We start from the raw sequence: 12,354 nt of genomic DNA, 5'->3' as shown, positions 1-12,354 counted from the left end.
AATATAGGTCACTTGTATATTGTGTATGACCGAGTCTTTGGGGGTTATTCAGACCTGATCGCATGGCTGCGAATTCGCAGATTAGGCGACTATAAATTAATTTACGGCTTATAGTATGCATGCATGAGGCCATACTGTGCGATAACATCCAGCGTCTTTTTTTAAATCGCTGGCCGTACACAAATGGATTTGCAAGAAGCCAGAGTTTGTGGGCGTCACCCAGTTGTTTACTGGGAGAGTCAGGGCTGTTTCACACAGTACGGTTCCTGCCGCACGGTGAAATCCCGTACGGCCAGGGAGCCGTGCCGCACTCAGCAGTTGTGAATGGACACTATTGTGTCCATTCACACGGGACGGCCACGGCCCGGCCGCACGGCTGCAGCCGGATCCCCCCACTGGAAGGGACGGCTGCCGGGCTGTGGCCATCCCTGCCATTATAAAATTCTGAGTGCGGCGCGGCTCCCTGACCGTACGGGATTTCACCGTGCGGCAGGAACCGTACTGTGTGAAACAGCCCTCAGGGCTGTTTCACACAGTACGGTTCCTGCCGCACGGTGAAATCCCGTACGGCCAGGGAGCCGTGCCGCACTCAGCAGTTGTGAATGGACACTATTGTGTCCATTCACACGGGACGGCCACGGCCCGGCCGCACGGCTGCAGCCGGATCCCCCCACTGGAAGGGACGGCTGCCGGGCTGTGGCCATCCCTGCCATTATAAAATTCTGAGTGCGGCGCGGCTCCCTGACCGTACGGGATTTCACCGTGCGGCAGGAACCGTACTGTGTGAAACAGCCCTTAGGGAAAACGCAGGTGTGCTCAAACATATTCAGGGAGGGTGTGTGATGTGAGCTGCGGCCTCCATCAGCCTGTTTTTATTGCAATAGCCGAGTATGTCCTGGATTAGGCACAGACTGCACACACTGGGAAAATTCTTCGATGGCGAGTGAGTTTCCAATGTATTGGCAGCTAACTGCAGGACTGCACTCTGTTGGGGCAGCGATCGGGTTTGAATAAACCCCCTGTATACAGATCAGAACAGAACTTGTATCCGAAAAGCTATGGTAGCACTTGGCATACAGATTACACAAATATATACAGGTGTCATATCAAATTAATCAGCACAGTCTCCTCATTCATACTAGTTGCATAGCGTTGAATTATGAACTTTTTGATTTATAATCAATTAACTCACAATATTGATGTAGGGCCTAACAAGTGGCCATAGGAGAAACACTGAATTGAATAAAGATGTTAGATTGCCAGTAAGCAGACTTCGCCCAGCCCAAGCAGAGGGTTAACCAATGGGAACCTGGCGAGAAACATGACTAATGATGGGGAAGCTTCTTACCCTTCTATAACCAGCAAACCCCCAATGAGAACTGATACTACTCAGAAAATACTAATACTGAAGAAAGAAAAGTACAGATGTACTGTAGATCATCATCTGCTTGAGGATCCCAAAAAATGCTGATTCCATCTAGCCTTTTATTATACAGAACCATAATATTATTGTACTTGGATGTGGCAGACTCTAAGCAATTATAAGATTTTATCAATCAGTTCTGAAAAAAAGTATTAGAAAATTCAGGCAGGTGCCATGTAGGAAAAGCAATTTAATTTCCCCAAAAAGCATTTTTAGGGAATAAACTAAATTATTTTTAACATGGTTGTATAATGGGCGGTACTTGTGGAGTATCACGGCTCCCATCATATGGCATCGTATGCCATATGTAGTGGCATACGATGCGATACGATGTTTTACAGATTTTTGACCATTTTTGCTCAAAAATCGTATGCCATCGCATGGCATCGTATGCCATATGTAGTGGCATACGATGCGATACGATGTTTTACCGATTTTTGAGCATTTTTGCTCAAAAATCGTATGCCATCGCATGGCATCGTATGCCATATGTAGTGGCATACGATGGCATACGATGCGATACGATGTTTTACCGATTTTTGAGCATTTTAGCTCAAAAATCGTATGCGATTGCATCGGATGCCATACGATGGCATCCGATGCGATGGCATCCGATTTTGAATTGAAATGCATCAGAATGCATTGAAATGTGTATTAAACTTGTGAAATGCCCCCAAATGCCATTTTTCATAGTGCACCACCCCCACTATCAACGTCAACCCGAAGCGTGGCGAGCGCAGCGAGCCCGCGAGGGGCGGCGGTACGCGTCCTACGACCTTTCCATACCCCCACTATCCACGTCGCCGTGGAGTTGAGAATAGAATAGTGTGGCGAGCGCAGCGAGCCACCGAGCCCGAAGCGTGGCGAGCCCCGCGAGGGGACGCGGATACCTTCACAGCTATACGCGTCCCCTCGCGGGCTCACAGGTATCCGCGTCCGCTCGCCACGCTTCGGGCTCGGTGGCTCGCTGCGCTCGCCACACTATTCTATTCTCAACTCCACGCCGACGTGGATAATGGGGGTATGAAAAGGTCGTAGGACGCGTACCGCCGCCGCTCGCCACGCTTCGGGTTTACGTTGATAGTGGGGGTGGTGCACTATGAAAAATGGCATTTGGGGGCATTTCACACGTTTAATACACATTTCAATGCATTCTGATGCATTTCAATGCAAAATCGGATGCCATCGCATACGATTTTTGAGCTAAAATGCAAAAAAATCGGTAAAACATCGTATCGCATCGTATGCCACTACATATGGCATACGATGCCATTCGATGGCATACGATTTTTGAGCAAAAATGGTCAAAAATCGGTAAAACATCGTATCGCATCGTATGCCACTACATATGGCATACGATGCCATTCGATGGCATACGATTTTTGAGCAAAAATGGTCATAAATCGGTAAAACATCGTATCGCATCGTATGCCACTACATATGGCATACAATGCCATTCGATGGCTTACGATTTTTGAACAAAAATGGTCAAAAATCGGTAAAACATCGCATCGTATGCCACATGCGATGCGATGCGATTTTTAGCATACGATCTGCATACGATGCAGGTCGTGGGAGCCGTGATACTCCACAAGTACCTAATGGGCACCCAGCAGAGCAATTCAATTATGCTCCATTACTGCAGGAGTGCTGTGAGTGCACAAATTCTTCTTGCAGCCTTCTGAAGTGGCGGGCAAAAATGGCCACCTAAACCAGGACTACAGCAGCTAACCCCCAAAGCTTTTTTTCCTGTGAAAAGTGTGAGAATTAATTAACAAAACAACTTAATTACCCCCAGCCCTGGGCAATGTGCTAGCTGCTCTGTTTGGATGCAAGTAGTGCGCAAGGGGGAGACAACACATTTCTTCTTGAGGCCTCCTGAGGTGGTGACAAGAAAAGTGTGAACAGTCAGGTTTTTTTCACCCTAACTAGGACTTTAGACAGATTTAAGCCACTATACACATCTACAATTTTAATAGACTGAAGGCAACATCAATAAGGAACACTAGCAATTTTATACTTCTCACATTATACTTCCCTTAGGGCGGCTTTATAGTTCACTTATAGTATTTAAAGAAATGAAATAGAGAAAAATGATATTACTTCACAGGAGCTTTCCTGTTTCATTCAGGGAGTATTCCAACTCCAGCCCAAGAACAATCCAAAGAGTTTCCTTAAATGCAGAGTCTTTAGCACAGTCTGAAGGAATAGGAATACACCCACACTACTGTTATAAAAGGATGCTCAGCTTTGGTCTTGGAAGGAAATCAAGTCCTGTTGGAATGTCACAGCTCGACAACTATGTGTTGATTAGTGAATATATCACACAAAACGTGCTGAAGGTTATTTTTCAAAACCCTAAACAGCATTACAATGATAGAATTTTTCTGAGGATGCTGCCTACTTGTTGTGCCAATGAAAACCAATTAGTTGTTGTAAGATAGTCATGACTGGGCAAAAGACTCAACATTATAAGTTTATTATTAGTCTACTGTATAAAGCACCAAAATGACAGTGGGACGTAACGTTTGTAAGAGATATACAGACATTACATACTAGGTTTTTTTCTTCTTCTTACAGGAGCCCGAGTGGTGCTTCAACACCCAGTGCAGTGACCTAAATTGTTCATAGGGGGCATACGTACGTATGGGCCCTCTCCCAAAGTAGACGGGCCCCGTTACTCCCCTAACCCCTCTCAGCCATAAGGCCCAAGAGGGGAAAACGGGGATCAGTGGGTCCCCTATATTTATATATTTTGTCATTACTATACTGCTTACCATACCATAATAAGAGAATCCTAAATTTAGTACTCTGGAAAAGTAACAAAATCAAGTTATTCATTGGCAGAATATCTGAAACCATGATTGGTGTTTATCTTCTCATCAAAGGACCCAGAGAATGAGAATTGCTCCCAGGGCCCTGTTGCTTTTATGAGGACTGCTTACAAACCGCATGCACTTATATTATTATTATTATTTACAGTTTCTTATATAGTGCAGCATGTTCCGTTGCGCTTTACAATTGGAGACCACAGTGATTAAACAAACTGGGTAGATACAAACTGGCATGCAGTGTCACAAAACACTTGAGTAGAACTCGCTGGACTTTAGTTTCTTACAGGAATGAATAACATGGGCTTCACTTTGCCAGCAGGACAACTACAGTGCAGTGTGTAAATAACTCACAGCCCCAGCAGCTGACATCCTAAGCAGTCTGATCTTCTAAATATATCTCCACGGTCGCATTATGAGCTGCATGGATGGTTTGCAAGAAAATAAAATTACAAATAAATGCGTAGAACAATTGAATGCCCCTTTCCCACTGCAGGTCTTAAACGGTATATTGCCATTTTTTTCCCCTTTCTAAACACTTAAGGCTGCAGTAGGAAAGCGCCAGAGTTGATTTGCCGGTTAAAGATAACCGGTATTTCAACACGTTTAAAAAGCAGAGTCCTAGACGTTTCAAGGCCGTTTTTTAGGCAGTGTGAATGCCTCTTAAACGGTATTTAAGATCCTACACTAGTCTTCCCCCTCCCCTGGTACCTGTCCTGTCCCCCCTACCCCCCCCCCCCATACCTGCCAGCTGGTACCCGCGCTCCCCCCCCCCTGCCCTGGTACCCCCTCCCCCCCTGCCCTAGTAGTTTGCTCCCCCCCCCCCTCCCCTGGTACCTTGCAGCTTGTACCTTGCATCCGGGCAGCATGGTAGGCAGGGTAGGCAGCGGACATAGTCGGCAGGTCCCAGACTGATTGCTGAAAGCATCATGCAGGAGGAGGCTGGTGCACAGACAGCGGGGGCACTGGGGATCCGGGCAGCCCATCAGTGCTCAGGAGGAGGACGTGGAGGAAGGTCCATTAGGAGATTGTAATTTCATCGGCGGGGGTCCCTGCCGCAATGGGAAATAGCGGGCCTGGAAATTACATATGCGCATATCTAATGAGTCGCTAATTAAATATGCACATATTTAATTAGCGTCTCTGCTATTTCCCATTCGCGGCAGGGACCCCCGCCAATGAAATGATAATCCCCTAATGGACCTTCCTCCGCGTCCTCCTCCTGAGCACTGACGGGCTGCCCGGATCCCCAGTGCCCCCGCTGTCTGTGCACCAGCCTCCTCCTGCATGATGCTTTCAGCAATCAGTCTGGGACCTGCCGACTATGCCCGCTGCCTATCCTGCCTACCATGCAAAATACCAGCTGCAAGGTACCAGGGGAGGGGGTTACCAGGTACCAGGGCAGGGGGGGAGGGGGTACCAGGGCAGGGGGGGGGGAGCGAGGGTACCAGCTGGCAGGTACGGGGGGGAGAGGGGCAGCACAGGTACCAGGGGACACGAGGGGTTTATACGGTATTACTGCAATGTGAATGGTACTTAAACGGTAATCTACTAAAATGTGAAAGCTAATACCGTTTAAAAATACCGGTTCTTTAAACGGCTTGTCAGTGGGAAAGTAGCATGATGCCCCTTTCCCACTGCAGCTCTTAAACGGTAAATTGACGTTTTTCCCCACAATTTACCGTTTAAGGCTGCAGTGGGAAAGCGCCAGAGTTGAAATACCGGTTAAACTTAACCGGTATTTCAACCCGTTTAAAAAGCAGAGTCCTACACGTTTAAATACCGTTTTTAAGGTAGTGGGAATGCCTCTTAAATGGTATTTAAAATCCACACTACTTCCCCCTCCCCTGGTACCTTTCCTAGAAGGGTACCTGCACCGCACCCACCCCCTTGCCTGGCACTTACCTGCGTGGGGGATCCGGGCAGCGGGGTCTGGCATGGGCACAGCACTTCAGGTCCCTCCCTGTGGCTGGTGATGGATGCAAGGCAGTGGGGAGGCAGCGGGGTGGGGTCTATTTGGGATCAGGGCAGTCCCTGGGGCTGATGGTAACTAGTAGTTCCCACTATGCGCATGTGTAATGAGCGCCGTGCATATAAATGAGCCACTCATTACATATGAACATATGTAATGAGTGGCTCATTTATATGCACGGCGCTCATTACACATGCGCATAGTGGGAACTACTAGTTACCATCAGCCCCAGGGACTGCCCGGATCCCAAATAGACCCCACCCGCTGCCTCCCCACTGCCCTGTATCCATCAGCCACAGGGAGGGACCTGAAGTGCTGTGTCCATGCCGGACCCCGCTGCCCGGATCCCCCACGCAGGTAAGTGCCAGGGGAGTGGGTGGGTGCAGGGTAGGTACTAGGGGAGGGAGGGGGGTGCAGGGTAGGTACCAGGGGAGGGAGGGGGGGTTATGAAAGACAGGCACTCTTTTTTTAAACGGTTCACTGCGATGTGAACAGCACTTAAACGGTATTTAAAACGGTAATCTAGTGCAATGTGAATGCTAATACCGTTTTAAATACCATTTAAAAATACTAGTACTTTAACCGGCTCTGCAGTGGGAAAGCAGCATAAGTATATTGGACTTGACAATAATATAAAAAGTTTAATAAAACCAAAAAAGGTAATATAATGACATAAATAACAGGCCCTCATCAGAGAAGGGTAAGAAAAAACATTAAATGATACTGGATGCATATGAATGAATACATAAAACAAATTGAATAATATAGAACAATGAACAATGCATGCATAACCACCGAGGCAAGAACTCCCATTGGTTAAATATGGGAGTGATTTTAGGTGGAGAAGTGAAACAAGACAGACATATATGGCTCATATCAGTTTTTTTTTTAAACTAAACAGAATTGAAAGGAACAAAATATGTGCAGTAGCATTATTGCACACACCACACGACCAGCACACACTACATCTGTAGTTGCAAATCTACTGATTGTACTGTAAGTGTATACGCTAGATCAGTGGTTCCCAAACTTTTTTTAATCACAGCACCCTAGAGTATCAGAATATTTGTCAGGGCACCCCATGGCCAAAAGTTTGTTACCAAGAATAAAAAAAAATAATTAAATAAGTTGTGCTTAACTGTCGTGCTTAGGTCCTGTTACAGTATGTGGTGAAGAAAATGATTCACTTCTGTTTGTCCATATATGTTATATTATCATTGAAAACCACAAGCACTGATTTTGCCTATTACATTGACCATAAACAATTTGAATTGGTTCTGGACCACCAACCTGAGGCACCCCTGCAAGTTCTCCGAGGCACCCCAGGGAGCCACGGCACACAGTTTGGGAACCACTGCGCTAGATAAAGAAATGACATAGGTAGCACATGCGCAGTGTCTGTGACAACAATGTAAAAGCACATCAACTCTGAGAATCCCTTTCTCCACATCCATCTATTCTAATGGCACAGGCCAGCAGAGCAGTATTATACTAATTCCATGGGCTACACAAACTCTAGACATTTTCTTAATGCCCATACACACTAGGTGATTTTGAGTAGTTCCCTTTTGCCATTTTGAGCTACAGATGTAACATGTGCAGAGAGAGTTAGATTTGTGTGAGTTATTTTGTTTCAGTGCAGGGTAAATACTGGCTGCATTATTTTTACACTGCAATTCAGATTTCAGTTTCAACACACCCCACCCAAATTTAACTCTCTGTGCACGTTACATCTGCCCCACCTGCAGTGCACATGGTTTTGTCCATTTTCCAAACAAATTTGTAAGGCGATCAGATCTGAATAAGGGCCTTAGTGTGTATGAGCTGTCCCACATCATCGCCTGCCTGTTTTACTGGCCAAGTGAACCACTTTCCACAGTCTCCTACTGCGGAAAGTGATTCCACCTTCGTGAAAACTTGCTGGGCTGGGTTACAAATTGTATTTTTCGGACAGCAATTTTCACGACCATCCGGCGTACACAGTGGGCGTTTTATGCACCTTGACACTTAAAAGGAAAATTACATGATAAAAGGCCCACTTCAGAGGTTCCCAAACTGGGTGCTTCAGGACACCTGCAGAGGTGGCCTAGGTTGGTGGTCCAGGACCAATTCATATAATATATGGTCCTTGGTCAATGTAATGGTCAAAACCAGTGCTTGTGACTGACAATCATATTATATGTGGACAAACAGCAGTGAATGCTGCCCCACACCACATAATTACACATAATGATGACCTATATACACAACTGATGTCATTTTAATATTTTTCTTGATTTCTAAACAAGAAACCCTTGGCCAAGGGTCACTGTGAGAAAAAAAAGTGTGGATACTCTAGGGCGCCATGATTCAAGAGTTTGGGAACCATTGGGCTAGTGTAATAAGGGAACAAAGCCTTATTCACCAATTGTGGTTATGGAAAAATGTGCAGATACATTCAAAAGTGAAAGTGTTGCGGAGAAAAAAAAACCAGTGACCATTTGCATTCTTGGTTGATGCACTAGTACGCCAGAACGAAGTACATCATTGTCAGCAGCTGCATTTGGCTATGGCTGTCCTGTGATTATGCCAAGCACTCACTCTTCTGCATTGCAGCCACTGCTGCTGGCACACAACGGGTTACATAAATAGGCTATATATATATATAACTGCTGAGAAGCCTGCAAACCAGACACCACAAAATACCTGCTGTCTATACATTTGTAAACTATCTGCATACTTACCAAGCTATTCCAGCAGCCACTATGCTGCCGCTGCCATCATTACACAGGAAATCTGCAGAGATTTGTCACAACTTCCAGTGCACACTGACATATAACTTATTCTGTACTCTGTGCATCATTACCTTAATCTGAACAGAAAAGTAGCCACAGCCACCCATCTCTACTCATTTCTGTCAGTGGCTACAAACTATTTATTATAATAATGAATGGCAGCTACCCAATAAATCATGCGGCATACACCAGAGCATGGTACCGTGGATGAGATAAAACACACACATATACTGTACTATATAATTTCACACATTATGTACAGCAGTATTCCTCAACTACCAACAGGTCATGTGTTGTGGATTCCTTCAAATCATACACAGGTGAGCTGGCCAATAATTACCCCACCCGCTGCCACAGACAGCAATCACCACACCATGGTCTGTTGGTGGGTACTTGAGAACTACTGATGTACTACTCTATATGCCTGTGCACACACCACACTGGTGACACAGTGGTCAACTGCAGACTTGGTGTATTTACAAACACTGTTCAGCAACAAGCTGGGCACATAAGCAGTGTGCACACACAACGAACTGGTAACACAATGGTCAACCGCACACTGGGTGCATAGTGTAAACATACACACCACACCAGTAACACAATGGTAAACAGAAGGCTGGGCACATCAGCAGTGTGCACACACAAGTGACACAACTAACTGGTAACACAATGGTCAGCAGCAGGCTGGGCACATAGTGTATACATACCACAACAGTAACACATTGGTCAGCAGCAGCAAGCTAGGCGTATAGTGTATACACAACAAAAACGTTAACACAATGGTCACAATCAGCAGTGTGCGCACACACCTCACTGGTAACACAGTGGTCAGCAGCAGGCTGGGAACATCATCAGTGTGCACACACAACTACAGTAACTGGTAACACAATGGTCAGCAGCAGCAGGCCGGGCACATAGTGTATACACACCACAACAGTAACACATTGCTCAGCAGCAGCAGGCTGGGCAGATAGTGTATACACACCACAACAGTAACACATTGGTCAGCAGCAGCAGGCAGGGCACATAGTGTATACACACCACAACAGTAACACATTGCACAGCAGCAGCAGGCTTGGCACATAGTGTATACACACCACAACGGTAACACATTGGTCAGCAGCAGTAGTCTGGGCACATAGTGTATACACACCACAACAGCAACACAATGGTCAGCATCACGGTAACACAGTGGTCAGCAGTAGGCTGGTCGAATAGCGTACAGCAGCACTGTGTGTATATACACACACACGCATCACACCAGCAACAGTGCACAATGGTCAGCTCAGCAGCAGCAGTGAGCGCTGCGTATAGAATAGCAATAGCTCAGAGTATAACTTTCCATCCCCGGAGCGCTGCAGGTCCCGGCACTGCCCCGGCGCAGACACTCCCCTCCCGGCAGGGAGAATGCCTGTCACCCCGCTCACCTGCTTGCACAGTGTCCGATAAGTCGTGACTGGAGGTCCGGGGAAATTCCTTCAGCTTCCTTGAACTGAGGTTCAGGATCCCGGAGCTGGCAGCCTCCTCCAGGGCTCTCTCCAAGCCGCGGTTGACAGGCAGGCTGAGGCTGAAGTTGGTCCCCACAGTGCCGGTGCTGTGGTGCGGATACTGTGCCTGGAGCAGGGCGCTGACTGGCAGGGCAGGGAGAGACTCCAGCGTCGCCATCTTCCCTCCAGCAGCTCCCTAGCGCTGTGTCTGGGCTGTGTGTCTGTGTGGCTGCCGCCGGTACACTATGGAGGAGCAGCGGAGACACAGCCAGGGAGCCTCAGGCAGCTGCAGCAGCAGCCAGCTCTTTCCTGTAGGTTTCCTGCCTTCGGGAGTGTGGAGGCAAAGGGCGCATGTCCTCCCCCTGCTGTATATCCTGGCATGCAGTCTGCACAAAGGTACCATGGATTCTCCCTCACTGGCCTGTTTCCTGCCAGGAGCTGGGAAACTTCACATGCGAGTCCCTCCAAGTAGCTGGGTAGCAGCAGCAGTAGCAAGCCATTGCCTGGTGGTCGGGATGTGATGCTGCTGCTCATGCAGCCCCAATGTCAGCGTTAGCTATGGCTAGTGGCATTTCCTGCCCACTCATGCTCGGCAAGCAAAGGTGGCACTGATTTGCACATCATCTTTATTCTCCATGTGTCCACCAGCATCCCAGCAGTCTCACCAGCAGATGCAGTGCATACCCCTCCCAAACCCCTTGGTGCTGCAGATGTTACTGATATTATTCCAGAGCATTATCATGCAGAAGTGATCAATGTCTCAGGTGACATCCTCAGCACCATTATTTTCTGAAATGTCTCAGAAATCTCCAATTTCGTGTCATGTAGTGATCTTGTAATGATCTGAGGGTGTGCTAATTACATTAAAGTATCTACAGGATGAAATAAAAAAATAACAATGTAACCTCACCATGGTTGCTTATCTAATGCGCATGCAAATCAAAAGATTTTGAATCCAATGTTTAGGATTTATTCAGAACATCCAGCAAAGTGGTGCTGCATTCCAGTAACACTTTCGGTACTTGTTTCCTAGCACGGCGCCAGAGGCGCTGGAACGTTTTTAGGTTGGGGGGGGCAAGATATAATCTCATTTTGGCGCCCCCTAAATTGCTATATGTTACCCCCGGGCACTATACACACTGGCAGCGGCATATATGCATGGGCATTATACACAGGGCAGCGGCATATATGCGTGGGCATTATACACAAGGCAGCGGCATTTACGCATGGGCATTATACACAGGGCAGCGGCATATACACGTGGGCATTATACACCGGGCAGCGGCATATACATGTGGCCAGAGACACCAGGACTGACATTAATCCAGGGGTTGTCATTTACTCGTAAAAAGTGGAAAAAGTGGCAGTGTCACCCCCAAACAGATTTATGTGATTATGTCTGATTATGATAATCAGACATAATTACATAAACCTGTTTGGGTGTGAATCCAGGGGTAAATGACAACCCCTGGATGTGTCAGTCACTGGGGAAGGGAGGGTGAGAGAAGCAGCATTGGCGGGCGCACATCTTCCCTGCCACCCGCCCGGCTATATTACTGATTAATCAGCTGCCCACCCGCCCGCCAGGCATGTTTCGCGACCCCCCCCCCCCCCCCCAATTTGTAGTAGGTGAGGCTCCTGCTCCGTGAAAAGTGGGCACGGCCCAACATTATACCACACACCGTAATGCCCATTGCACATTTTAGCAAACTTTGTAATACCAATTACACATAAAGCCACATGCCATAATGACAATTACACATAAGGCCACACATGATGCCAATTGCATACTATAGAACACACCGTAATGCCCGTCGCATACTAACACACCGCAATGCCCGTCGCATACTAACACACCGCAATGCCC

At 47.1% G+C, this 12,354-nt stretch overlaps 1 protein-coding gene across 5 annotated transcripts in view; it reads right to left on the bottom strand.

The window, feature by feature from the left end:
* The window catches only part of LRCH1 (leucine rich repeats and calponin homology domain containing 1), a 216,600-nt gene extending 205,387 nt beyond the window's left edge, over nucleotides 1-11,213 (bottom strand). Inside the window, exon 1 of one of the 5 annotated variants that reach the window (XM_083168986.1) lies at nucleotides 10,428-11,213. In XM_083168986.1, the coding sequence (XP_083025112.1) occupies nucleotides 10,428-10,665 (238 nt within the window). In that variant the 5' untranslated portion in view covers nucleotides 10,666-11,213. Of the gene's footprint in view, nucleotides 1-10,097; nucleotides 10,129-10,427 lie in introns of those variants that run through there. The other 4 variants (XM_083168990.1, XM_083168989.1, XM_083168991.1 and 1 more) reach the window with 4 other exon arrangements.
* Between the last annotated feature and the right edge of the window lie 1,141 nt (nucleotides 11,214-12,354).

The sequence above is a fragment of the Crinia signifera genome, chromosome 2 (genome assembly GCF_055691185.1).
Source record: "Crinia signifera chromosome 2, ASM5569118v1, whole genome shotgun sequence".
In the NCBI taxonomy this organism is placed as follows: Eukaryota; Metazoa; Chordata; class Amphibia; order Anura; family Myobatrachidae; genus Crinia; species Crinia signifera.
The sequence above is the reverse complement of the archived record's forward strand: the minus strand, read 5'-3'. Positions and strand labels throughout refer to the sequence as shown.